The sequence below is a fragment of the Phocoena sinus genome, chromosome 17, assembly GCF_008692025.1.
Source record: "Phocoena sinus isolate mPhoSin1 chromosome 17, mPhoSin1.pri, whole genome shotgun sequence".
NCBI lineage: Eukaryota > Metazoa > Chordata > Mammalia > Artiodactyla > Phocoenidae > Phocoena > Phocoena sinus.
In genome coordinates this window covers 24,195,094-24,221,832 of record NC_045779.1, presented here as the reverse complement: position 1 = coordinate 24,221,832, position 26,739 = coordinate 24,195,094, and the positions used below count along the sequence as shown (strand labels likewise).

Genomic DNA, 26,739 nt, shown 5'->3' with positions numbered 1-26,739 from the left:
CTTTCCTAACTGTGTGTCTGACTCATCTGCCATTAGGCAAACCAAGTCATGCTTTGTTGAATATTAAACTGTCAAGATATTAGAGGTGAAACGTGCTGTTGTGCACCCGGCGTTAACAACACTGATCGCTGCGGTAGTGTAGCTGTGTGGCTGCCGTCACAGTGAGGGTCTCAGCACCGTCGTACTGAGTTTTACTTTTCGCCCCATCATCACACCAGCAAACCAGGATGATTTTCACCAGCTAGTTACTCTGTCTTGGTCTAGAGAAATAATAAACTTGAGGGTAAAGCAGTCAAAAACCACTTCATTGTTTTCAGAGGGCTAAGGGAATAATATAATCAAGGGGCTAGCAATTGGAAGCAATTATTTTTAAAGTGTTTCTACTACAGCTATTCATTAGGACTGGATAGATTTGCCATCCAACTTATTTTTCTGTGTACATAGCGTGAAATTTGAAGCATTTAATTTGAAGTGACTAGTAAAGTTCTGTTGACTATTTTTGGACACAGTCTTTGTCAGTCGACTCAAGAGTCTGGTCTTTCTTTGAGCATGACCCTTAGTAGTAATATTTTAAATTGACTTAAAAATCAATTGTTCCTATTATTAATATAACCTTTGCTTCTTTCGTAGCATGTTTCAAATTCTGGGACTCTGATTACGTGCTCCACACTGTAGTTGGCGTGTCATTGTCATCTGTTACTAAATATGTATATTTATGTGTTTTGAAAGCAAGTTTACAAAATAAATCCTAAGGTGGGGAAACACAATCTGAAATAAGGAAAATTCTCTTATAGTTTGTCAGCTGGGACTGTGTGGTTGCCTGGTGAATGGAAGAGTCTTAAAGCGTTGCTTGGCCAAATGGACCATTCACTTGCCTCCCGTGGCTCGCTCTCGAGAGTGGTTTTTGCTGTGGCCTGAATTTCACTTCCTTTTCCAAAATTTCTATACTACTTTCTTACTATTCAGAAAGCCCAAGAAGGCAAATGGGCTGACTTTTTGCAGATTATTCCTGGAAATCCAGTTAATCTCCAGAGCCAACTCCTCAAATCTTATTGGGTTGAGATGAGTAAGTGAGGACAGTTTCCAAGAGTGAGTGTTGACACATGCGTTTTGGCATCTTATTACCGTATATTCATGGGGAGGGTGTTGGGATTAAGGTAGCCTGGAATGCACTTGAGTGTAGACAGAAGGAAGGATTGATCAAGCAAGTGAACTGATGCTAGAAGCCATTCTGTTTTCTGATGTGCTGTTAGAATCCTCCTATGGAAACCAGATGTTTTTGTATTGAGAAAAGCTGACGAGCTTCAGTCCAGTTTACAAAGGACACCACTTAGAGAAATTCAGGATTGAAATAGATACTGTTAACTTCTTGTTTAAAAAATTGCAATTTTCCCCAGTATATCATATTTACAGTTAGGCTGTTTATCTTCATTTAGGAAAACAAAAGCTGTTCGTTGGAATAAAAATTTTGAGTTTTATTTGTCAGTTAGCTCAAGCTTTGTCCCCTTGCAGGAAATTACACTGGATAAAGCGTGTGTCTGTGATGTGCTATTGAAGGGCTTCTGTGTTGGGTAGGAAGAAGGAATTCAATGGTAGTGCTTGTAATACAGTATAGCTGAGAGGTGCTGGTAAGCAAGGAAAGTAATAGTGCAGTTGGATGGATCATTTTAAGTAATTCATTTTTCCCCTTTAGTATGTGCATATATACTAGTAACTGAAAGCTAAGTAGAAGAAAAAGGTATTAGTTATATAAATGCCAGATTCTTGAGAAACTTAATTATGTAAAAATGATGTGTATTTTTTTTAGAACAGAATAACTTTATAAATTTTAAAATACCAAACTATACGCGAACATTGTAAAAATTACAAACAGGATAAAAAGCAAAATTGGACTGTAATTCTGCTTCCAAGGAGAACCATTCTTAACATTTTGGAATGTCCTTTCAGAATTGTTTTCCTCTTTGTATATATACATCCCTCCTCTCCGAGATTATATTACATAAACTCATTTGGATTTCCTTTTTTCAATTAATGTATTAAATGTCTTTCCATTTCAATAAAGAAATATATCTTTGTTTTAAACTATACATTTTATTTGTTCATATTTAACCCCTAATTTATTGATGGATGTTTAGGGAATTTGCATTTTTTTAATATTATAAGAAATTCTGTGCTAAATATTCTTGTGTGCTTTTCTAGGTAATTTTTTTTCCCTTAGATGTAGAATTGCTAAATCAGAGGGGTGCACCATTAAATTCGCTGCCTTTTGCCATGCTGTCCTCCTTCAACATGTATATCCCTACCAACAGGTGTTGAGAGTGCCAGTTCCCTCATATGTTGACCAGCGCCGAGGATTATTCCTTCTACTTTCTGTGAACCTCTAAAAAATTCTCTTTGTATTAATTTTTAAAATTTGAAAACCTCAAAAAAGTAAAAAAAATCCCCCATAATCTCACCACTTGGAAGTTGTGTGTGTGTCTGTATGTGGGTACGCATGTATCTAATTATACAAGAAAAGAAGTAGAAGAACCTTCTTGGCCCAGAAGGTGTGTAGCTTTTTAGCAAACTACTTTGTTTTTGAAAAGCAGTGAAATCACGCCTAACATGCTAGTCTGCAACTTACCTGTTTCTCTTAGCAGATCATGAGCAAATGTGTTCCTCTTAGTAGATCGTGGATTTATTCTGATGCCCTTCTTTTTAGTGACTTCATGGTTAAGTCCATTGTATGGGCGTTCCATAGTTTGTTCCCCCATCGAGAAAATTTTGGTTGGTTGAGTCAGCAATTCTAACCTCCACGTTTTCCTACAAAAATGCTTGCACAAGTATAAAGGTACATGCATACGTACAACAAGGGTATTCATTGTGGCATTATGTTTAATGATGAAAAATTGAAAAATACCTCAATGTCTGTGAGGAAGGGATGGGTTAAAAAATATGATCTTGTGAAATGTTATAGTATTCAAAAATTTTTAATATAGTACAACTAACATGAAAAGATGCCCATGATTTATTGTGTATTGCAGAGCAATACATGCAGTCAGTATAAGCATATTCATGTTTAGACACTCCAGACAGTATATATGCACAGATAGGTATTTAATGCCTTTTAAGTAAGTTGAAGTTTTGCAGTAAATTGTTAAAAGCTATTCTTTCTAGGGGTTAGACCTGAGGGTGGGGAAGAATAGAAAACTGTCCCCATTTTATTTTATACACATTTTTACTGAAATTTTAACAACAAGCATATATTTTGTAGTAAATGAACATTTGAAAAAATGAGAAGTGCATTCAGATTCTATAGGAATAGTGCAAAATAAAATGTTTATGTGAGACTAGGTAGTCTCTGAGATTCCACCTGCTTAACAGATTATGAGTCCATGAAATCACAGTCAAGTAAAAAGTAGTAAATCTTTCTTATAGATACAAAATGTCTCATTCACAGTGCGGTGGAAGAGTGAGAAGAAAAGAGGAAGAGAGAGTAAACCATAAGGTCAGAATGCGGTCAGCCAGAAGCAGGAGTGGGCACCACTGATCCTGGTTCTGGAGGAGCACGGAACTCAAATTCCTCTTCAAAAGGGCTCTAACACGTATTTAAGAGAAGCTATGGGGGCCTTAAACCTTCTGTTTTTTAGATGAAATATTCCCAGATTTCTCCCAATAGGATCCTTTGTCATCCTGATCACCCTGCTGTGTTTATTCCGATTTGTCAATGTCCATCTTGAAATTTGACAACCAGAATCATATTCTACTGCCTTCCAATTTACAGTCTTGTCACTGTGGGATACAGTCAGATTAACCCTTCCTCATGCAGGAGACACTTTAAAAAAAATCTAGACTAAGATTATTCCTAAACCTCTGCCTTGTATTTTCTCCTCAAAATTCCTGGTTAAGAGTTTTGCTGTTTTTTTCTTCATTATTTGCCACCTAGGGCTTCTAGATTTGGGGCATTTGTTTGTTTTCTCTGGTTGTCTTCTATTGTTGAACCCTTTGCCTCCCCTTGAGCTGTTTCACAGAGAGATTTCCCCAACTTTTAACAAAAATATCAGCTCATGTGAGTCACATCATTAATTGATATCAGCTTCAAGGAAGGAAGCTAACTCGGCCCAGGCCCTGCAGATCACCAGAAGGGTTTCCTTTTGTCACCAGGGCGTTGTGCAAGTTGGGAAAAAAAATAAGTAAGAGTGCCCTCTCTGGGCAGATGAAGTACAAGAAGTTCTTCTCCGGGTGGATGAATTGGAAAAATGTCCCTTTTCCATGGGTGAAGAGGCCTGGGGACCTGGCTTGAGTGGGGACTGGATTTTAGCTGATCTTTCTTGTGCACAGGGTATAACAGCACAGCTGCTTGCAGCAGCCTGGGTTGTCAAGCACCTCATGGCTGCCTCTTTGTGGCACCGTTTCCCAGTTTCTGGTCTAGGCGGTTCTTGGGGAATATACTTTCTACACCAGTTACTCCTGGTTTGGTTCTTTCCTCCTTTCCTTTTTTTTTTTCTTTAAATCAACAGTACTATCAAGGTATAATTTACATACCATAATATTCATCCCATTGTAAGAATACAGTTCAGGGATTTTTGATAAATTCATAGCATTGTACAAATCACTACAGTCTAGTTCCAGAACATTTCCATCATGGCAAAAAGTTCTCCGGTGCCCGTTTGCAATCAGTTCCTGCTCTCAACCCCAGCCCCAGGCAATCACCGGTCTGCTTTGTGTCTTTATGGATTTGCCTTTTCTGGAAATCTCATATAAATGGGCTCATATCTTCCTTTATCTGCTTTCCTAGGCTGATCTGCTGGAGGTGCAATGGCTGCCCCCTTTTACTCCTCCTCCAAACCCTCACTCATCCCTTCCTTTCCATCCTGCCTCAGCATTCAAATGTGCTCTATTACCTCCCATCTTAGAGCATTCTCTTTTGTCCAGCATCCGACCCAGCCACCATCCTATTTCTCTGGGCCATTTCTGAGCCCACGTCTCAAGATTTGACCTCATATACTTGCTCCATTCTCTTCTCTCCGTGTACTCTCCTTTTAAAAAATATTTTTAAATATAATATCTGATATGAATAAAAGAACATTAAAAAGAAACTGTAGGGACTTCCCTGGTGGCGCAGTAGTTAAGAATCCACCTGCCAATGCAGGGGACACGGGTTCAATTCCCTGGTCCGGGAAGATCCCACATGCCATGGAGCAACTACGCCCGTGCGCCACAGCTACTGAGCCTGCTTTCTAGGGCCCCAGTGACATAACTACTGACCCCGCGTGCTGCAACTGCTGAGGCCCACGCGCCTAGAGCCCGTGCTCCGCAGCAAGAGAAGCCAACGCAATGAGAAGCCCGCGCACCACAACGAAGAGTATCCCCCGCTCACTGCAACTAGAGAAAGCCTGTGCACAGCAACAAAGACCCAACGCAGCCAAAAATAACTAAATAAAATAAATTTTTAAAAAAAGAACATGTACTGTACATTTAAGGCATAGTGATATAATGAACATCTACACCTGTGACCCACTCCTTCCACCAACCTTACAAACAGTGGAACCTATGACTCAAAGTATCTAAAGTCTCTTGCTCACCTCTACACTTTTTTCTCTTCTTTGATCATTTCTAACTCATTTTAATTCCACTTTTAAAATGGAGTCTGGGCTAAGTAGTCTTTGAAATTCATTACATTGCTAAAATTTCCTGATTATTATTGAGAGATTAATTTTATGTTTAGAATGTATTATGGAAGATTTATAGCTTACATTGTTGAATATTACCATAATTTATTTTATTACGAAGTCTCAGCTAAGAGCATGACATACAATTATAATATCATTTCTATAGGAAGTTTATTCTACTTTGTATTAATTTGCTTTAGATGCTGGCTTTTTTCCCCAAATATTTGGAGCTAAAAGCTAAACTTTCTGTAATATTCTCCCTCAACCCTCCTCTCTTTGGATTGAATTCATTTAACCAGTCCAGTTGACCCCAAGGGAGGTATGGATGTCAATTATTGCTACAGCTTAATACTAATGACTACTTAAATATTTAATTACTGTAACACTTGACACTTAGGGAGAAACTATTTATAATCATCAAAACCACGCCTTTGTTTTCATCTTTCATGCCTGGTGTTTGGCATATTCCTGTTGTAACATCGCTGGGAATGAGCTGCTCTAGAGGTGGAAAAAATGCTTCCCTCTCTCTTCCACCTCCAGGAAGAAGAAGTTGCACTGAAAGTGATTAGTGATGAATATTTTAAAAATTTATAATTACAATAGTCAGTTTTCCAAACTACGTTTTTATTGAAAACTTATTGCATTTTAGAAGTGTGAAATATTTTCCTATTCCTTTCTATTGAGTATCGATGTCATTTAAACAGTTAGCTCTTAAACGCACTCATTTTTCTTGGACTCTTACTTTGCTTCATTAACTAGTGCATTCTAAGAAATATGGTAACTCTTTAATGAGTTGCAAGTAGACCCAGGTGGCTGACCATTGTCCTGTGGAGCTGGGGCTTGGTCTGGCAGGAACACCATGGAAGATACTCTCTTTTTCCTGACAAGTGCAGGCCAAGGAGAGCAGGGAGCTCAGTTTAGGGCTCTGTGTTCATGTGATAGATCCATTCCAGCCAAGGCAATCCTGAGGCACAAGTCATCCCTGGGCTCGGGAAGAATACATATGTGAGCAGGTCCTGTGACTCCCAACACACATATACTTCAGAGTTTTCCTTTAGTCTGAGAGTTTCTAGTCATTAATACCATACTTTGCCAGTCTCTGCTGTTACTGGGCCCGCATATTCTCATTTTATTCTGAAGATGCTGTATGTTTATGGCTTTAGCTCCTATTATTCTAAATCTATCTGATCACATGCTTTGTGCTTTTCCTCCTAACTAAAATTAAAAAGAAACAAATAAGCATATCCTCTATTTAAGTGGGTGAGTGAAGATTTACTGACTATGTACACTGACTTCATGAAAGGGAGAGACTATCTCTGGACCTGTGAAATGTCTTATAGATGCGCATATTTTGAAACATACTCCGCTGATGAGTGAGGCTCTGGGTTGCCAGATAGCCTGGTTCTTCTTTGTGTACTTAGGACTTTAACAAGTTCACTCCGGACCTCATTTACAGCGCCAATCACATTACAAAATCCTTTTTCTTTCTTAACTTTTGTCTCCTTTTTCAGTCATCACAGTCCTAAAATCTGAAATGTTCCTTTTCTACTGATTCACTTTTTGTAATTAGAATTTCATTTCTTTTTATATGAAATCAAAAGTATCTTCTCTAGAAAAATACATATTTTTCTATTCTTCTACCAAATTTGTCAAACTTTATAAAACTATAGACCTCTTTATTTTCCTTAGCCAGTTTTAATTCCTTGAGGTCTAAATTCATGTTTGTCTTAAACTTTAATCACCATTGCATTTAGTAAAAAATCATAAGAAAAATTAATATGACTTTTTAGTTGTCATACTGATGAAGGATTTCATTAAGACCTTAACTGCTATAAATAAAGGATGAAGAACAATTCTTCATTAGATAAAGAGTGTGGTTAAGATCATTATCATAGTCAAAGATATAAGGCTTGATTTTATATATATAGCTCTCTTCATTAAACATAATCAGCATGAAATATTTAAGAATTTATTTACTTAACTGAGTTTTCTCAGTTGTAGAAGAGAAAACAATAATGTTTTAAATTTTTAGATTTTTTTTAAGTCTCACGCTTTCAAGCCTTCGAAGTTTTTGCACATCTGAAAGGCTTTTCTTGTGCTTGCGATGCTTCTTGTTTGCATTATGACAGGTGGTGCGTCAATTGTGCATTACTTTGTAATGTCAGTTATTTTATTTCTGTGTGACTTCTTTCCCATTTAAACTATAAAATCTTCAAGATGAACAGGGACAGCAGAGTCTGTGGTCTCCCGTCATGGCCATCTGCACGTAGTCATGCAAATCTGATATTTTGGGTGACTAAGAATTTTTGCATTTCATTTCACAGGTGGGGAGCATTAAGCGGGAAATGGCCTTCACATTTCAACCAGAGGACTTAAAACGTGACTCTAGTAAAAAACTGTCTCATCAACACTTGTTCCCCTTGGCCATGGAGGAGGATGTGAAAACAGCAGACACCAAAAAAGTCAACCGAGCCCTTGACCATGAAAAAGAAAACACTCGCTCCATCTGTCTCCTTGAACAAAAACGAAAAGTTGTTTCTTCCAATATTGACGTTCCTCCAGCAAGGTAAGGGACCGTTAGACCTTATATGTGTCTGCTCCAGGAAGTCAGTGGAGAGCATGTATAGTCTCCGCCGTATCTCTCTAAAGTATAGACTTAGGAAGGTTTTTCTGCCAAGAACATTTTTCTGTTGCTTGTGTGAAATAGAGCAGGTGGCCATGCTCTTCAGAACTGACTCAGGCTGTAGTATTTGGAACTACTGTGGCTCTAGAAAAGAATGTTTTATTAGATTTTGGCAAATGAACAACAAAGAGCAAAAGAGTAAATATAAAAAAATAAAAGAAACATGAAATGTATGACTGAGCATAGCCACTTAAAAGCAAGAATACTCATATCTTTTGGTCAGGTGTTGGAGAGCTATGGCTGTAGGGCAGATTCAGCCCCTGGCCTGTTTTTGTTTGGCCTGCCAGATAAGAATAGTTTTACATTTTTAAAGGGAAAAATAAGTGTAGAATATGGGATATAGATCATAGATGGCCTGCAAAGCCTAAAATATTTATGTGTGACTCATTATAGAAAAAGTTTGGTGATCCCAGGTTTATATCATGGTAATCCTTTTAAGACAGATCTAGCTTAGAACTGGGCCAAGAGGGTTTATCTGAAATATTAAAAGGCTTTTATTACATTGTAATTCTATTTAAACCACATCCAGCGCCATTGAACCAAAGAACAATATTATGGCAGAATGACAGTGGAATAGTAGTAGAATATACATGCTAGACCTTTTACTTATTTTCTTGCCTGTCATTTATCTCACCTAGAAAGTAAGTTCCATGTTGGCCGTGATTTTAGTCCATCTTGTTCAGTGGTGTAGCCCTAGTATTAGAACCATGTTGAATTATATATTAAGAGCTCAATAAATATTTGTTGAATGAAGAAAAGAAAGGAGATGCTGTAGCATGAAAGCTTGCTTATTTTTAATATGTGAAATATATTTTGTTACCAAAAAACATCTATAATGAAACTTTATAAGCAATTGTTTGAGAAGTTCTGCGTTTGTTTGAGTGGTTTCTGATAGCTAACTAGGAAAATAGTATCTTTGGAAAAGGAATAAATGTTCCTTTTCTACTGATTCACTTTTTGTAATTAGAATTTCATTTCTTTTTATATGAAATCAAAAGTATCTTCTCTAGAAAAATACATATTTTTCTATTCTTCTACCAAATTTGTCAAACTTTATAAAATTATAGGCCTCTTTATTTTCCTTAACTTTTAATTGCAACTTTTCATATATTCATTACCTCTGTTTAACTACTTGGAATATTTGCTTTTCTCATTTTTTCATATAAAGTACATGCTGAATTCTTTAGGATTAGTTCCTTTAACTGGGGGTTCATTATGAAATGTCTTATCATGCCCTGAACCTGGTAGGCACCTCAATTCGTATCTGTTATTTGGTTGACTCATAGGTAAAATGACATGTAATTTGAAATGTGAAGAGCTACGGTTTTATTTTTTTCCTAAGCCTGTAGGGCAAGAATTAGACTTCCCAATATTACATAGTTTAGGGCCAACTTGCAATTCTGTAGAACTTACTCTACATAAAATTTTCATTAGACCATTTTATGTGTTGAAAGACCTGGAATTCATAATTTTAACTTGTCATCGATTGTTTTAGGTATATCTTTTTTCTTTAATTTTTACCCACTTGCAGTAGTTTCTGGGGAAAATAATGAAGAGAGGGAGAAGAAAAATGTTTTCTGCCTTTTCTGGCTCTGTTGTGTGGAATATTCCTTCTTCCCTCTCAAATTCACTGAGTGCACTTAAAAGTCAAGCCAGTGTTATTATGGAGTTCTTTAAACAATATTGGGAAATTAATTGGAAACCCAGTTAATGTGCAGCAAGAATTCCCCAATGACAAGGTATAGCTTAGATGTGTTAATCTATTATGGGAAAGACTAGTTAAAGCTTCATTGTTTGAGATCTCCACTAATATTATTTTCATTGCTGTAGTAAGAGTTTAATTATCACAAATATGCCAACAGTTGGTGAAATAAATTACTCTTTTTTAAAGTGATGATGAAGGAATCAGAAGTTCTGGAGTTCATCTAACTCTCCACTCTTTCTGTTCTATTTTCTTTTACTGTTATCAAGTTATTTTGTAAATGTAAACTTTCCACTATCATCTAAATAGATCAATATTTTGTTTTAAAGAAACTCCTTTACTTGACATGTAGAAAAATACAGGATTTTTCTTTTTGTTTTTTTCAGAAGAAATAGTTATATCTGTTGGCAGTACGTAAATAATGAGGCTTGAGTAAGTCTATGGGTATGCGGGAATATTGGTATGAGTAAACCTTTATATCTATATCTTATATAGTATATCATACATAACACACGTGTATTATATATACCCCATATACATATTCTGTATCGCTATACACATGGTTATTGCAACTTATTACTCTTCTAAATCCAGACATTAGGTATTGGCCAGCTCTTAGAACGGCAGGACAACGATTTTAGGTGAATAGAGTATGACTGGTGCAGAGCTCCTCATTGGTTTAAAATCAGTTCTCTATAATCTTTCTCACTTTATATTTTGCTTATTGCCACTGTACCTAACAGGATTTTTGTTGAACTTCACTTCTGTGGTTTTAAGATGAAATATGAACTTTTTTCCTATGGTTTGTGTAATGAAAACAATGGGTATATTTTATATGTTTTTTCATATCCCTAGAAAGTTCTGAGAACCACGCCCCTCTTTAATCACTGTACCTCACTGCAATTAAGCATCACTGATTTCATCTCCATTCAATAGACATTTATTGAGTACCTGCTATGAACTCAGTACTCAGTAAAAAAGTGAATGAGGCAGGATGCTAACCCTCCAGGACCTTACCATCAGAGAGACATACACCTAAGTGGTTAATATCAAATAACTTGCTCCCTTCTCATTAGAACTGGGTGAATTTGTATGTAATGGAGAATCTCTTAATATTAGGAAAGTTGTTAGTGTGACACAACTATTTAAAAGCCTAATTTCCTTTTACTAGTATCTTTTTCAAGATGGGGATAAATGGAACAGAGGAGGAACTCTGCATCTGAGATCTGCATTACAAAATCCGTTTCTTTACCCATTTCCTGAGGACCCACTTAAGAGCCTCTAGTTTCAGGAAAACATAAGTTTAAGTAAGTTATTAATCCAGATGTGTCAGGCTGGGTCATCCGAGAAGCAAACGCCAAGATAGGATTGAACGTGCAAGTGTTTTATTAAGATAAACACCTGGGGTGGGTGGAGGCAGGGAAGGCAGGAGGTGCGTGTCAGACTAAGGTGCAGGTCTGAGCCCAGTGAGGGAGAGGGGTGAGGGAAGGCTGGATGGAAGTGTCTGAGACTGCCTCGCAAGGCCACTGGGACGCCTGCGTTATATTAATTACATGAGTTACATTAATGCAAGAGAGTCCACTTACCCATGAGATGTTGCTTGATTGATTTCAGGAAAAAACAGTGTTTTTTTCTTTTTTTTGTTTCTGGTGGGGGGCAGGCGGGGGGTGGTGCAGAGGGGTGAATGCATTATAAGGTGAGGTCCTCAAAATATCCCTTGAATTATTCCAGGTTCTTTAGGGGAGAAAACTAAATAGGAAGAGCACAAGAGTATGTAAGAGAGCATGTGAACGAGCAGTGTTCGTCTTTGGACCTAAAGATCTATCATTGACGGAAAAAAAATTCTTCCCAATTTTAAAGATTATGGAGGAGGAATAATTTGGTGGGGCATGAGGTGACCTGTACGAGGCGTGTCAGTGCTAACAGTGGGGACAGCAGTCTTTAAATGACGGATCCCTCTCTCTGAAGGTTTCATCACTTATTCATTTAGTAATGTCTGGTTATAAAAGATAACAGCTCCCTCCGAAAGAGACTGTGAATTGAAAATGAGGAGTTACTAATTATAAACATGTTATCTTAAGTATTTTTTAATCTTCAGGGAAAATACTAGCTTTAGTGATCTCTATGGCGAGTTAGGAAAATGAGCTTTAAGAGGATAAGGAGAGGAATACAAAGAGACGGGGGTGTGAAGAGTTGAGCCAGAATGAAAATCCAATACTGTAGTTTGGCCCAAGAAGTGAATAGGAGGCCAAGGTCAGTAAAGACAAAGGCCAGTCAGAGATTTCCTGTGGGCAGAGCTCAGTGGTCCATTAGCCAAGACAGTATTTTAGCCTTATTGGAAAAAGATGATGAGCCTGGGCCCAGATAATCAATGAAACATGCCCAGTTTAGTGGTGGAAATTTGGGGAAAAGAAAGAAAGATTTGAAATCCAGAGTAGGGAATTTAAAGATTTTTCCAGGGTTGTAGGGCGTAGAACTAGTCGGAAGGAATTGTTCAATTCTTGGGATGTGTGCCAAGCTATTGCAGTAGCACGAGACTTCTGTGAATTGGCCTGACTGAATACCGTTGGCAACACCACATTCTTTCAAAGTCCAAGTAATGCTCATTTCAGTGTTTGACCTGTCCTGATGGGTAAACTAAGCATGTTGGTAAAGCCTGCAAGTACCAGAAAATAAAACATAAAGGACTCAGGAGAGCCACTTTTGGAGGAGAAATTTTCTACTCATTTTAAGTCTGCCTGGTTATAGGTAAGGATTGAGGTTTCTTTTTATTTTCTCATTTAGATATCCAATTGTTACAATTGTTGGACAGATTATCCTTTCCCCATTGCATTACCTTGATGTCTTTTTCAAAATCAACTGACCATATATGTGCGTGTCTAGCTCTGGACTCTCCCATGTTCTGTATCTGTATGTCTATCCTTATGCTAGTACTACAGTCTCTCTTTTTTTTTAACATTATTGGAGTATAATTGCTTTACAATGTTGTGTTAGTTTCTGCCGTACAACAAAGTGAATCAGCTATAGGCATGCCTATATCCCCGTATCCCCTCCCTCTTGCGTCTCCCTCCCACCCTCCTTATCCCACCCCTCTAGGTGGTCAGAAAGCGCCGAGCTGATATCCCTGTGCTCTGCAGCTGCTTCCCACTAGCTTTCCGTTTTACATTTGGTAGTGTATATATGTCAGTGTTACTCTCTCACTTCATCCCAGCTTACCCTTCCCCCTCCCCTTGTCCTCAAGCCCATTCTCTATGTCTGTGTCTTTTATTCCTGTCCTGCCCCTAGGTTCATCAGAACCATTCCATATATATATGTGTTAGCATATGACATTTTTGTTTTTCTCTTTCTGACTTACTTCACTCTGTATGACAGACTCTAGGTCCCTCTTGATTGCTGTAGTAAGTCTTGATAGTAGGTAGTATGAGTATGCCAACCTTGTTCTGCTTTTTTAAACATATCTTTCTGGGTTTGCTGGATTTCCATATAGATTTTAGAATATTCTACCATTTTCTACCCTTCAAAAAAGCCTATTGGAATTTTAATTGTTATTACATTTGAATCTATAGGTCAGTTTAGGGTGAATTGATATCATAAAAACATCAAATCTTCCAATTTATAGACAGAATATGTCTTTACATTCACCCAGTTCTTTTATTCTTCTCAGTAGCATTTGTAGTTTTCAGTGCTTAGATCTTGCATTATTTTGTTAATTTAATTTGTAAGTACTTTATGTTTTTAGATACTGTTCTAAATAATATTATTTAATATTTTTTGGTAATCTTTTTTCTTCCAGTTTTATTGAGATATAATTGACATAAAGCACTGTATAAGTTAAGATGTACAGCATAATGATTTGACTCACATCATGAAATGATTAGAAATCTAGTGATTATCACAATAAGTTTAGAGAACATCCATCATCTCATATAGATACATTAAATAAATATAAAATTACCTTTCCTTGGGATGAGAACTCTTAGGGTTTGCTTTCTTAGCTTTCATATATAACATACAACAGTGTTAATTATATTTATCATTTTGTACATTACATCCCAAGCACTTATTTATCTTATACCTGGAAGTTTGTACCTTTTGACTGCCTTCATCTAATTCTCCCTCCCCAACTACCTGCCTCTGGGTAACCACAAATCTGATCTCTTTTTCTATGAGAGAGTTTGTTTTTGAAGTATAATTGACCTACAGCACAATGTTAGTTCTTACTACATGACAGAGTGATTGAATATGTCTGTACATTTCAAAATGATCACTGTGATAAGTCTGGTTATTATCTGTCACCATAGTAAGACATTACATAGTTTTTGACTGTATTCCCTACACTGCATATTGAATATCTGTGACTCATTTATTTTGTAACTGGAAGTTTGTACCTCTTATTCTCCCTTATGAATTTCTTTCCTCTTCCCCCCGGCCCTGCTCTGGCAATCACCTGTTTTTTTCTCTGTATCTATAGCTATTTCTGTTTTGTTATGTTTGTTCATTTGTTTTGTTTTCTAGATTTTACATATAAGTGAAATCATACAGTATTTTTCTTTCTCTGTGACTTATTTCACTTAGCATGATACCCTCTAGGCCCATCCATGTTGTCACAAATGGCAAGATTCCATTCTTTTTATGGCTGTGTAATATTCCAATGTGTGTGTGTGTGTGTGTGTGTGTGTGTGTGTGTGTGTGTGTGTGTGAGATATCTTCTTTATCCATCTATCTGTTGATGGGCACTTATGTTGCTTCCATATCCTGGCTAGTGTAAACAATGCTGCAATGCACACAGGGTGCATATATCTTTTTGAATTAGTGTTTCTTTTCTCATCGGAAAAATACCCAGGAGTGGAATTACTGGATCTTATGGCAGTTCTATTTTTAATTTTTTGAGGAATTTCCATACTGTCCTCCATAGTGGCTGTAACAGTTTACATTCCCACCAACACTGCGCAAGGGTTTCCTTTTCTCCACATCCTTACCAACACTTGTTATTTCTTGCCTTTTTGATAATAGCCGTTCTGACAGGTATGAAGTGATATCTCATTGTGGTTTTGATTTGCATTTTCCTGATGATCACTGATGTTGAGCATCCTTTCATATGTATGTTGGCCGTCCGTATGTCTTCTTCGGAAAAATGCGTCATCAGTTCCTCTGCCCAGTTTTTAATAGGATTGTTGGGTAACTTTTGATATTGAGTTCGATGAGTTCTTTGTTTATTTTGGATATTAACCCCTTGTTGGATATATCATTTGCAAATATTTTATTGGCATATAATTGTTCATAGTAATCTTTTATGATCTTTTGTACTTCTGTGGTGTCAGTTGTAACTTCTCCTTTTTAATTTCTGATTTTATTGACTTGGGCCCTGTCTCCTTTTTTCTTGATGAGTCTGAGTAAAGGTTTATTAATTTTGTTTATCTGTTCAAAGAACCAGCTCTTAGTTTTTTTGTCTCTATTTCATTTATTTCTGCTCTGATCTTTATCATTTCTTTCCTTCTACTAACTTTGGGTTTTGTTTGTTTTTCTTTTTCTAATTCCTTTAAGTGTAAGGTTAGGTTGTTTCTTTGAGATTTTCTTGTTCCTGAGGTGGGCTTGTATCCCTATAAACTTCCCTCTTAGAACTGTTTTTGCTGCTTCGCATAGATTTGGGATCATTATGTTTTCATTTTCATTTGCCTCCAGGTATTTTTAATTTTTCTTTGATTCCTTTAGTTATCCATTGGTTGTTCAGTCACATATTGTTTAGCCTTCATGTGTTTGTGTTCTTGCGGTTTTTTCCTTGTAGTTGATTTCTAGTCTCATGGCATTGTGGTCAGAAAAGATTCTTGATATGATTTTTATTTTCTTAAGTTTACTCTGTGTGGCCAGGGCCCAGAGGGTGTTGGGGCTGATGCCTTGTCCACTGGTGGGTGAGGCTGGTCCCAGGTCTAGTTCCAGCCCATTAGTAGGTGGAGCCAGGTTGTGGGGTCTCTGGCCACAGGGCCCTGTGAGTCCAGGGGTTGGTATCAGCCTGCCGGTGGGCAGGGCCGGCTGTGGAGACGGCTGGCTGTGGGACCCTGGGGGATTCTAGGCCTAATTTCAGGTCTTGGGCCCTCTGGTGGACAGGGCTGTGTCCCGGGGCAGCTGTGGGTTCAGGGGGTCTTAAAGAAGCCGCCTGCTTGTGGGTGGGGCTCTGTCCCTGCCCAGCTAGCTACTTGGCCTGAGGTGTCCGAGTACTGGTGCCTGCAGGCTGGTGGGTGAGGCAAGCAAGGTCCTGGTGCTAACATGCTCGAGGGAGGATTCCAAAGTGACACTTGCCAACCCCAATGCCCTTTTGGTAGGATGAGCTCTCAAAATGGCTGCTACCAGTGTCTGTGACCCTGAGCTGAGCTCTAGATGCCTCCTGCCTCTCAGGGAGTCTCTCCAAGATCAGCAGGTAGGTCTGACTCAGGCTCCTTTCAAACTACTCCTTCTGCTCTGGGTCCCAGAACGTGTGAGATTTTGTGTGCGCCCTTTAAGAGTGGAGTCTCTTATTTCTCCAGCCCTCTGGCTCTCCTGAAAGTAAGCCCTGCTGGCCTTCAAAGCCAAATGTTCTGGGAGCTCGTCTTGCTGGTACCGGAAACCCAGGCTGGGGAGCCCAGTGTGAGGCCTGGACCCCTTCCGCCTTGGGGAGAACCTCTGCAGTTGTAATTATCCTATCATGTGTGGGTTGCCTACCCGGGGTTATGGCCTCTTGACTGTACCACATCTTTGCCCTGCTTACCCATCTCACTGTGGTTCCTTCTTTATATCTTTAGTTGTAGCAGATCTTTTCCGCTTTTCTTCTGGTCATTCGCATCAATAGTTGCTCTGTACATAGTTGTTTCGGTGTGCCCATGGCAAGAGGTGAACTCAGGGTCTTCCTGCTCTGCCGTCTTGGCCACTCCCCCACCAAATGATATTATTATTATTTTTTTTTTTGCGGTACGTGGCCTCTCCCGCCGCGGAGCACAGGCCCCGGACGCGCAGGCTCAGCGGCCAAGGCCCACGGACCTAGCCGCCCCGCGGCATGCGGGACTCTCCCAGACCAGGGCACGAACCCGCGTCCCCTGCATCGGCAGGCGGACCCGCAACCACTGCGCCACCAGGGAAGCCCGATGATATTATTTTAAATGTCAACTTCAAGTTATTCATCGCTGATACAGAGAAATACAATTTATATTTTGACCAACTATACTGAAAACTTACTAAACTCAGGCATTGGGTTTTTTAGCTCTTTTGGTAGATTTGTTTTTAGGAAGGTCTACATAAATGATCATGCTGCCTGCAAATAAAGACAACTCATTACTCTTCTTCTCCCGTATGTATACCTTTCATTTATGTTTTGTCTTTTTGCACCGGCTTGCACCTCCACTGTAACACTGAATATAAGTGGCAAAAATGGGTATCCTTATCTTGTTCTTCAAGGGGAAAGCATTCAGTATATTTCACTGTTAAGAATGATGATAGCTGCAGGATTGTTTTCTTTCTTTATGAGAGAATGGAAGTACTCTTCCATTTCTAATTAGCTGATGAGAATTTTTATCATCAATAAATGTTGACTATTGTAAAAAAAAATGCATCTATCTACATGAGCATACTTAACAATTTTAATGTGTCGAGTTACATTGCTTGGTCTTTGACCCTTGAGTCAGCTTTGGATTCCTGAGCTAAAATCCCCTTATATATCAAAGGATCAATTTTTGCTAAAATTCTATTAAGGATTCATTCATTTCCATCCACTTGGATCTTGTTGTGTGGTTTTGATATCAGTTTAATGATGGCCTCATAAAATGGGTTAGGAAGTGTTCCCTCCTCCTTGTTTTCTGAATTTGTTTTAGGACTGGTATTACTTCTTTCTTAAAGGGTAGGTCTACTGGTGAAGCCATCTGGACCTGGAGTTTTCTTTATGGGAGTGTTTTTCATTACAGCTTCGATTTTTAAGATTGATACACAGTTGACCCTTGCACAGCACAGGTTTGAACTGTGCGGGTCCACTTATACGCAGATCTTTTCAATAGTAAATACTGTAATACTACATGGTCCACAGTTGGTTAAATCTGTAGATGTGGAAGAACCGTGAAAACGGAAGGCCGACTATATTACACGCAGAACAACCCTCGTTGTTCAAGGGTCAACTGTAGTGCTATTCAGCTTTCATGTTTCTTTTTGAATCAGTTTTGGTAATTTGTGTCTTTCAAGGAATTTATCCATTACATATAAATTGTCAAATTTGTTAGCATGTAGTTGTTCATAATATTGCCTTTTTAAAAAATACAGAGAATCTACAGTAATGTTCCCGCTCCCATTTCTGATATTGGTCAGTGTGTCATCTTTTTTTTTTTTAACCAGTCTAACTAGCAGTTTATCAATGTTATGGCTGTTGTCAAGGAGCCAGCTTTCACATATATTGATTTTCTCTATTGTTTGTCCATTTTCTATTTCATTGATTTCTTCTTTTATTATTTCCTTCCTTCTGCTTATTTTGAGTTTAAATTCCTCCTCTTTTTCTAGTTTCTTAAGGTAGAATTTTAGACTGTTAATTGTAGACTTTTCTTCTTTTATGTTATAAGCATCTAATGCTATAACTCCTAAGCACTTCTTTATATGCACCTCCCAATTTTTGTTAGGTTGATTCTTTTTAATATTAGATTATTATAATTAGATTTTATTTTAAAAAGAGATACAAAACATTTTTCATCTTATTATTTATAATTGAGAAAAGGATCCAGAGAACAGAAATATAGAGTATATTCTTGAAATAGGATATTTTACTCACTATATTCATTATAATTACTGATATGTTTAGAATTTTTCGCCATCCTAATTTTTTTTTTTTTTTTTCGATACACGGGCCTCTCACTGTTGTGGCCTCTCCCGTTGCGGAGCACAAGCTCCGGACGCGCAGGCTCAGCGGCCATGGCTCACGGGCCCCGCCGCTCCGCGGCATGTGGTATCTTCCCGGACCAGGGCACGAACCCGTGTCCCCTGCATCGGCAGGCGGACTCTCAACCACTGTGCCACCAGGGAAGCCCTTTTTTTCTTTTTTAAGCCATGCTTTACTATGTTTTCTCTTTCCTACCTTTTGTTTGATTGATCTAGCTTGATTAGAAAGTTATATATTCTGTTTCTTTTTTCTTTTTTTTAAGATTTGTTCCTCAATACCTTATTTTTTAAAAGACCTTATTTTTCAGAGCAGTTCTAGAGCAGTTTATTTTTCAGAGCAGTTCTCAGCAAAATTGAGACGCAGTTACAGAGATTTCCCATATACCCTCTGTCCCCACACACGCAGAGCACCCCTCCTGTTATCAACATCTGTCATCGTTTTTGTCCTCAAGTTTACTTCTCTAAATGTTAGTGTCGTATATTAAATGGGTTTGGACAAATATATAAGGACATGTATCCCTCATTATAGTACCATCCAGGGTATTTTCACTGCCCTAAAAAATCCTCTGTGCCCTGCTTATTGATCCCTTCCCCTAGCCTGAACTCCTGGAAACCACTAATCTTTTTACTGTCTCCATAGTTTTGCCTTTTTCAGAATGTCTATAGTTGGAATAATATAATATGCAGCTTTTTCAGATTGGCTTCTTTCACTGAGTAATGTGCATTTTTAAAATTTATTCAACATCTTTATTAATTAAGTGGATTTTATGTGCCAGCTACTGGAATACAAGGTAGAATAGACATATTTCCTGCCCTGGTAGAATTGAGGAGAGAGAGAGATTCTAAACAACACAAATATAAACACATAATTATACATTATAATAATTTTAATAGACGGAATGTACAGGGTATTATGAGGTCCATAAGTAGGAAGACTTATTTTAGACTGAGGCATAAGGAAAGGCCTCTTTAATGCAGGTACATTTTAGCTGACACCTAAAGAATGAAGAGGTGTTAGACAGACTGACTAGAGAGGAAGATATTCCAGGTAGGGGAGAGTATGCCCGCAAGCCTCAAGGTAAGAAAGGCCAGTGTGGCTGAAGTACAGAGAATGGGGGAGAGCGGCAAGAGATGAGGTTGGAGAGGCACCCAGGAGGCAAATCATATTGAGCTATATTGATTGTGTTAAAGATTTTTAAAGTATATATTTAGATCAATGAGAAGAATTTTATGGAGAAGAATGATCAATGTTCCTTTCGTATTTAGGAATGATCACATTAACTGTCACATGTAGATTGGGTTTGAGAAGGACAAGGTGGGTGCAGGGAGACTAGTCGGGAAGCTGCTCCTTTAGTGCAGAACAGATGTCATGGGAGTCTGGACTGCATAGAGTGGTGACAGCTGAGATGAAGACAAGTGGACAGACTTGAGATGCATTTTTGAAGTAGATGTGAGGCTTCTTGGTTGTAAGCAACAGAAAATGACTAGCTGATTTAACAAAGGATGGAGTTTTCTGAAAGACTTACAAAGTTTCTAGGGAGGCGGTTAGAAAGTGGGCAGGAGGGTGGGGAGCTAGAAACACAGTTATGTTCATTCATTCTACCAGGGCCTGCAACTGAGCTTTTTGGCTTCTAAAGCAAGAGATGTATGTGTTTGGAAATTCCCCGGGCACTGGAAAGAAATTCAGGCACTGGAGCACAAATCTAACAAATGACAGACCTAAGACTGGGAGGTTTCTGACCCCAAGTGAATTTTTGTTTCTTATTACCGTCATTAGTGTTTATCAGAGAACATTAATTTATTGTCAGTTGCAAATGTGATGCCTTAAAATACATTGATAATTCTAATATCACTTGCTGTCCAGACTCTAAAAAACAATAAAAACTCAACTGTTAGGAAAACATTATTAGATAACCTGGATCATTAGAGCATGGCATTTGTTATCCTCTTTTTGCCAGACATTGTTTTTTTGGAAGTACTGATGCTTAAACTGGTTGGATTTCACCCAGACAGCAATTACAATTTGATTACGCAAAGTAGAAACTGTCTTCTAATTATAACCCCAAAGCTAAAGAAATCTATTAGCAAACCACTTGTAACAAGGGAAAAAGAAAAGTTTGGCCAAAAATATTCCTAACAACAATGTATTAGAATACTCCAGATTGTTAGTTTGCTGTTGGAAAAAAATTGAACCATACGGCACTGTTTGTTTTGCAGGGTTTTAAAATATAGTGATGTCATATATATCACTTGCTGGGTAAAATGAAGTCATCTTCTCCTTATAGAATGCCTCTTTGGGAACTGTATCGTTTAGAAAGAACTTGAGAAACTCATTAACCTTTGAGTTCAAAGTTAGGAAATGACCCGAGCTTCAAGCAATGTCTTATGTTGACAATGGAAAATTGTGAACTTATTTGGGCTACCATTTTCAGTGGTGTTCTCTACATTTTCTCCTTTGTCTTTTATGTACTATATATTACTTATAGAAAAGTCTTTTATGTCAGACTTGGAATTAGGTGAGAGATAAGGCAAAATTCGTATCATTTCTGAATCTCCAGAAGCATAGCAGTTTCTGGAGCAAATGTTTAATGTTTAAATGTATTAAAAACTTTTTAGGTCACAAACTCTGTAACCAATATGAAACTACTGAAAAGACGGAAAAGTTTAAAAGGTCTCTAAGCTTATCTCATTGAACATTTTCTTTTTAAAAAAATATATTGGGGGCTTCCCTGGCGGCGCAGTGGTTGGGAGTCCGCCTGCCGATGCAGGGGACACGGGTTCGTGCCCCGGTCCGGGAGGATCCCACATGCCGCAGAGTGGCTGGGCCCGTGGGCCATGGCCGCTGGGCCTGCACGTCCGGGGCCTGTGCTCCGCAACGGGAGAGGCCACAGCAGTGAGAGGCCCGCATACCACAAAACAAAACAAAGCAAAACAAAATTGGGAGGGCAATATAAATGTACCTACCCATGTTGGAGAAAGACTAATACTATGTAATTGTTAAGAACCAAAGCAATCTCCTCAAAGTAGCTATGAAGACCATCTTTTCCAGGAAACCTTTTTTAAAAATTTTTTAATTTTATTTTTTATTTATTTATTTTTTGGCTGTGTTGTGTCTTCGTTGCTGCGCGCGGGCTTTCTCTAGTTGCAGTGAGCAGGGGCTTCTCTTCGTCGTGGTGCATGGGCTTCTCATTGCGGTGGCTTCTCTTGTTGCGGAGCACAGGCTCTAGGTACGCGGGCTTCAGTAGTCGTGGCTCGCAGGCTGTAGAGCGCAGTCTCAGTAGTTGTGGCGCACAGGCTTAGTTGCTCTGCGGCATGTGGGATCTTCCTTGACCAGGGCTCGAACCCATGTCCCCTGCATTGGCAGGTGGATTCTTAACTAGTGTGCCACGAGGGAAGTCCCCTCCAGGAAACCTTTATCCACTTCCATCCCTTCCCATTCTTTTAGTAATTCAGGTCAGCAAGTAACTGTTGTTCCTGTTTTCTTGCTTCAGTCTGTCTGTTTGTTACACAGCAGCCAAAATGATCTTCCCAAAGCACAAGTATAATCATGTGGATAGAGGGACGGAAACAGGAAATTGCTAGGAACCAACATAATTGACATTATAACTTAATGAAACACATTGTGCCATTAGAACACAATCAAGTCACATCTTGCTGGGGATTTGATTCTAAAGTCAACAAATAAATCAAGATTAAGTAGAAACAAAATTATTATTTACAACGTCTTTGATCACCTGTGAGTCCAGAACCCACTCTGAAAGACTTGAGATTGGAAACCAATTGAAAAAAAGGCAATTATTCTCCCCCTTCCTACTCAAAATTTCATTGAACGGAATGGTGGAATTTATGCCTTTTTTTTTTTTTTTTTTAGTAAAAGAATGGATTCATTTATTAGCATCTGTAAAAGAGACGACGTGCAACTTGAATAGAAGTATGAAACCATGTAACGTGATGTTCCGAAGTATTTGAGGCTTGCTAATTTCTTTTCTACGTCTAGAGGCAAGAACCATGAAGTTCTAGATTAGAAATGGTCTCTCTTTTAATGTTCTCTCCATTGTAAGTCTGAGCTAGGAATGAGAAGACATGGTAGGATGCTGATGAAGTTGATTGTTTTTATGCTCTCTCTTCAACTTACTATCATATGAACTTCTAGTTCTTGGCAGAATCTGGGGCAGCCTTGAGCCATAGGTCTCTGGGGATGAGGTTCAGTCTAAGATTTCCCTCAGATTGTTTCCCTCCTCTAATATCTCAATTTAAATCTTCTATACCCTCTTACAGCACCTGAACTAAGCATCTTAGTGAAGTTCTAGCAAATAATACTCATAACTCTCACTCTGAAAACAGTCCAGGACTGAATAAGATCTCAGACGAAGACACGATCTTAGCTCTCCCACCCACACCCCACCTCTGCTTATGGAGACAGTTATACTGGGGGCCCGGGGGAAGCACCAGGGAGGAGAGGCGGCATACCATCAGTGCTGACCAAGAGTTCACAACAGGCAGTGGACGATCAGAGCACCTTTAGTTTACCTGTGTTTTCAAATAATTAATAATGTAACATAAGGAAGAAGTGAACTAGGGGGAAAACTTGTAAATATCCGTGAGACTGACAAGGCCCATGTTCTCCAAAGGATGTTTGGGGCCATAAAGCAGAGAATAATTATTAAAGCTTTTTAAAAATATATAGGTATCTGGTGTTGAGGTAGGGGAAATTTTCCCCTTGACCTCTCTTGAGTTTTTGTGACTGAACTAATATTAAAATTTACACAAGACAAATTAACAAGAGAAAAAGAAATAATTTTTAATTCATGTGCACAGAGGTCTCATAGAAATGGGACCTAATAAGTGGTCAAAGCAGGGAGCTTTTATACTTTTTAGACAAAGAAACGATACATTTGAGAGGAATTGACAGGACAAAGAAGCTTGGGTTTGGGGTGCTGGATTTGTGAAGAATCTAAACAGAGTTTGGGTCTGAGGTGGTAAATAAAATAAGTAACAAGTTTTGTTTATATAGGCTTCTAAGCCCCGAATTCCCTCTCTCTGGCAAAAAGGGTGTCCTTCTACCTCCAGATCAAGGAGTATACCTCTCATGTGTGAGATTTATTTCCTACTTTCAGGAAGACAGAAATATACATGGAAAAGAATATGAAAAAATATGAATAAGGATATATCCTTTTTCATATTTTTTCCATTATGGTTTATCACAGGATATTGAATATAGTTCCCTGTGCTCTACAGTAGGACCTTGTTGTTTATCCATTCTATATATAATAGTTTGCATCTGCTAACCCCAAACTCCCAATCCTTCCATCGCTGATTCTTAAGTAACTTTAATTCAAAATAATCAATATGCCATTGTGGCATATTTAGGGGCAGCCCCCCGAAGCCCTAACACTGGTATGAACCTCCTTAACAGTGTCCCTTTTCTTAAAATCATTTCAGAGAGATGGGAAATGACCAGATTCTCAGGGAACAGCCTTGGCACTTGGCTTTGTGTAAAGAAGTCTGGTGAGTGGAGAAGAGATTTTTCCTGCAACCATAGGCCAGGAAAAGTCCCTACAGGAAGCTCCTTGGTGTTGTTCCTGGACGCCTCCCTACCTTTAAGGAAAGACAGGAGGTCTGTTATGAGTTATAGCCTTGAGACCACAGTCTTACAGAACATTCATTAACAACATCTTGTCTCACAATGTTTTACACACAGCTATGCATCAGGCTAGAGAGCAAGTTACTTACTCCTTTATTTGGTCTGAGGCCAAGTGACCCGGAGTTAAGAATTGAGAGAGACTGAACATGGATAGAAAGTCGAATCCCTGTTGTTTTTTTAAAGTTCTCTCTTCCTGCCAAATGCTTATAGTTGAATTTCTGTAATTTAAATGCACATATGCTACAACTCTACTCTGATAATATTCTACAAAATTATTAAGGAAGTTGGGGGGGATGGGAGGGAGATCCAAGAGGGAGGGGATATATGTATACATATAACTGATTCAATTCGTTGTACAGCAGAAACTAACACAACATTGTAAAGCAATTATACTCCAATTTAAAAAAATGATTTAAAAAATTATGAAGGAAGTTAATAAGGTGAGTCAGAGAACCAGCAGTTCTAAACCAGCAGTTCTCTTTCCCGTACTGACACCTATAGCATTGACTGACATTATCTTTATTTTCTTAGTGATAACTTAGGAAAGCTTGTGTTTTGTGACATAAATTTGGCTTAGTTAGTTTATGTGTGTGTGTTTGAGAGAAAACTTTACACACTTGTTTGTGTTGACTTTATTTTTTTTATTGGAGTATAATTGCTTTACAATGTTGTGTTAGTTTCTACTGTACAATGAAGTGAATCAGCTATATGTATACATATGTCCCCTCCCTCTTGGATGTCCCTCCCCCCTCCTTCCCACCCATCTAGGTCATCATCACAGAGCACCAAGCTCCCTGTGCTATACAGTAGGTTCCCACTAGCTATCTATTTTACACATGGTAGTGTATTTATGTCCAATTCATCCCACCCTCCTCTTCCCCCCACTGTGTCCACATGTCCATTCTCTATGTCTACGTCTCTATTCCTATCCTGCAAACAGTTTCATCTGTACCATTTTTCTAGATTCCACATATATACGATATTTGTTTTTCTCTTTCTGACTTACTTCACTCTGTGTGACAGACTCTAGGTCCATCCGCATCTCTACAAATGACCCAATTTCATTCCTTTTATGGTTGAGTAATATCATCTTTTCATGTGCCTCTTGGCCACCTGTATGTCTTCTTTGGTGAAATGTCTATTTAGGTCTTCTGCCCATGTTTTAAATGGGTTGTTTGTTTTCTTGATATTGAGCTCCACGAGCTGTTTGTATAGTTTGGAGATTAATCCTTTGTCCGTTGCTTCATTTGCAAATAGTTTCTCCCATTCTGAGGGTTGTCTTTTTGTCTTGTTCATGGTTTCCTTTGCTGTGCAAAAGCTTTTAAGTTTCATTAGGTCCCATTTGTTTATTTTTATTTTCATTACTCTAGGAGGTGAGTCAAAAAAGATCTTGCCGTGGTTTATGTCAAAGAGTGTCTTTCCTATGTTTTCCTCTAAGAGTTTTATAGTATCCAGTCCTACATTTAGGTCTTTAATCCATTTTGAGTTTATTTTTGTGTATGGTGTTAGGGAGTGTTCTAATTTCATTCTTTTATGTGTAGCTGTCCAGTTTTCCCCGCACCACTTACTGAAGAGGCTGTCCTTTCTCCATTGTATGTTCTTGCCTCGACATTTAAAATTCACCTATTTCCAATCATTTTGTTTTATATCCCTTTATTATAAGCACACATTAGTACCAAACTAGAATGTACCACCTGTTTATAATTGCATTTTGAATTTTGGTTATTAATATGGATTTTTTAAATAATAATTTATGTCACTTTGCTATTAATAAAGGATATGCTCTCTGTTTCAATTGGGTAGTATTGAATAAAATACTGAAAGTGTAACCCAGAGTATATTATGCTTACTGAAATAAGTCAGACAGAGAAAGACAAATACTGTATGATATCATTTATATGTGGAATCCAAAAAATAATACAAATGAATCTATATGCAAACCAGAAACAGACTCACAGACATAGAAAACAAATCTATGGTTACCAAAGGGGAGAGGGGAGGGGGATAAATTAGGGGTGTAGGATTAACAGATACAAACTACTATACATAAAATGAATATACAACAAGGATTTACTCTATAGCACAGGGAATTATACCCTATATCTTATAATAATCTATCATGGAGTATACTCCTAAAAAAACAAAAACAAAAAACAAACAGAATCACTATGCTGAA

At 38.2% G+C, this 26,739-nt stretch overlaps 1 protein-coding gene across 1 annotated transcript in view; it reads left to right on the top strand.

Moving 5' to 3' along the window:
* Positions 1–26,739, top strand: part of ZNF704 (zinc finger protein 704) — a 217,442-nt gene that overhangs the window by 36,854 nt on the left and 153,849 nt on the right. The window contains exon 2 of the mRNA XM_032609965.1: positions 7,976–8,217. Within this exon, the coding sequence (XP_032465856.1) occupies positions 7,976–8,217 (242 nt within the window). The remainder of the gene's footprint in view (positions 1–7,975; positions 8,218–26,739) is intronic.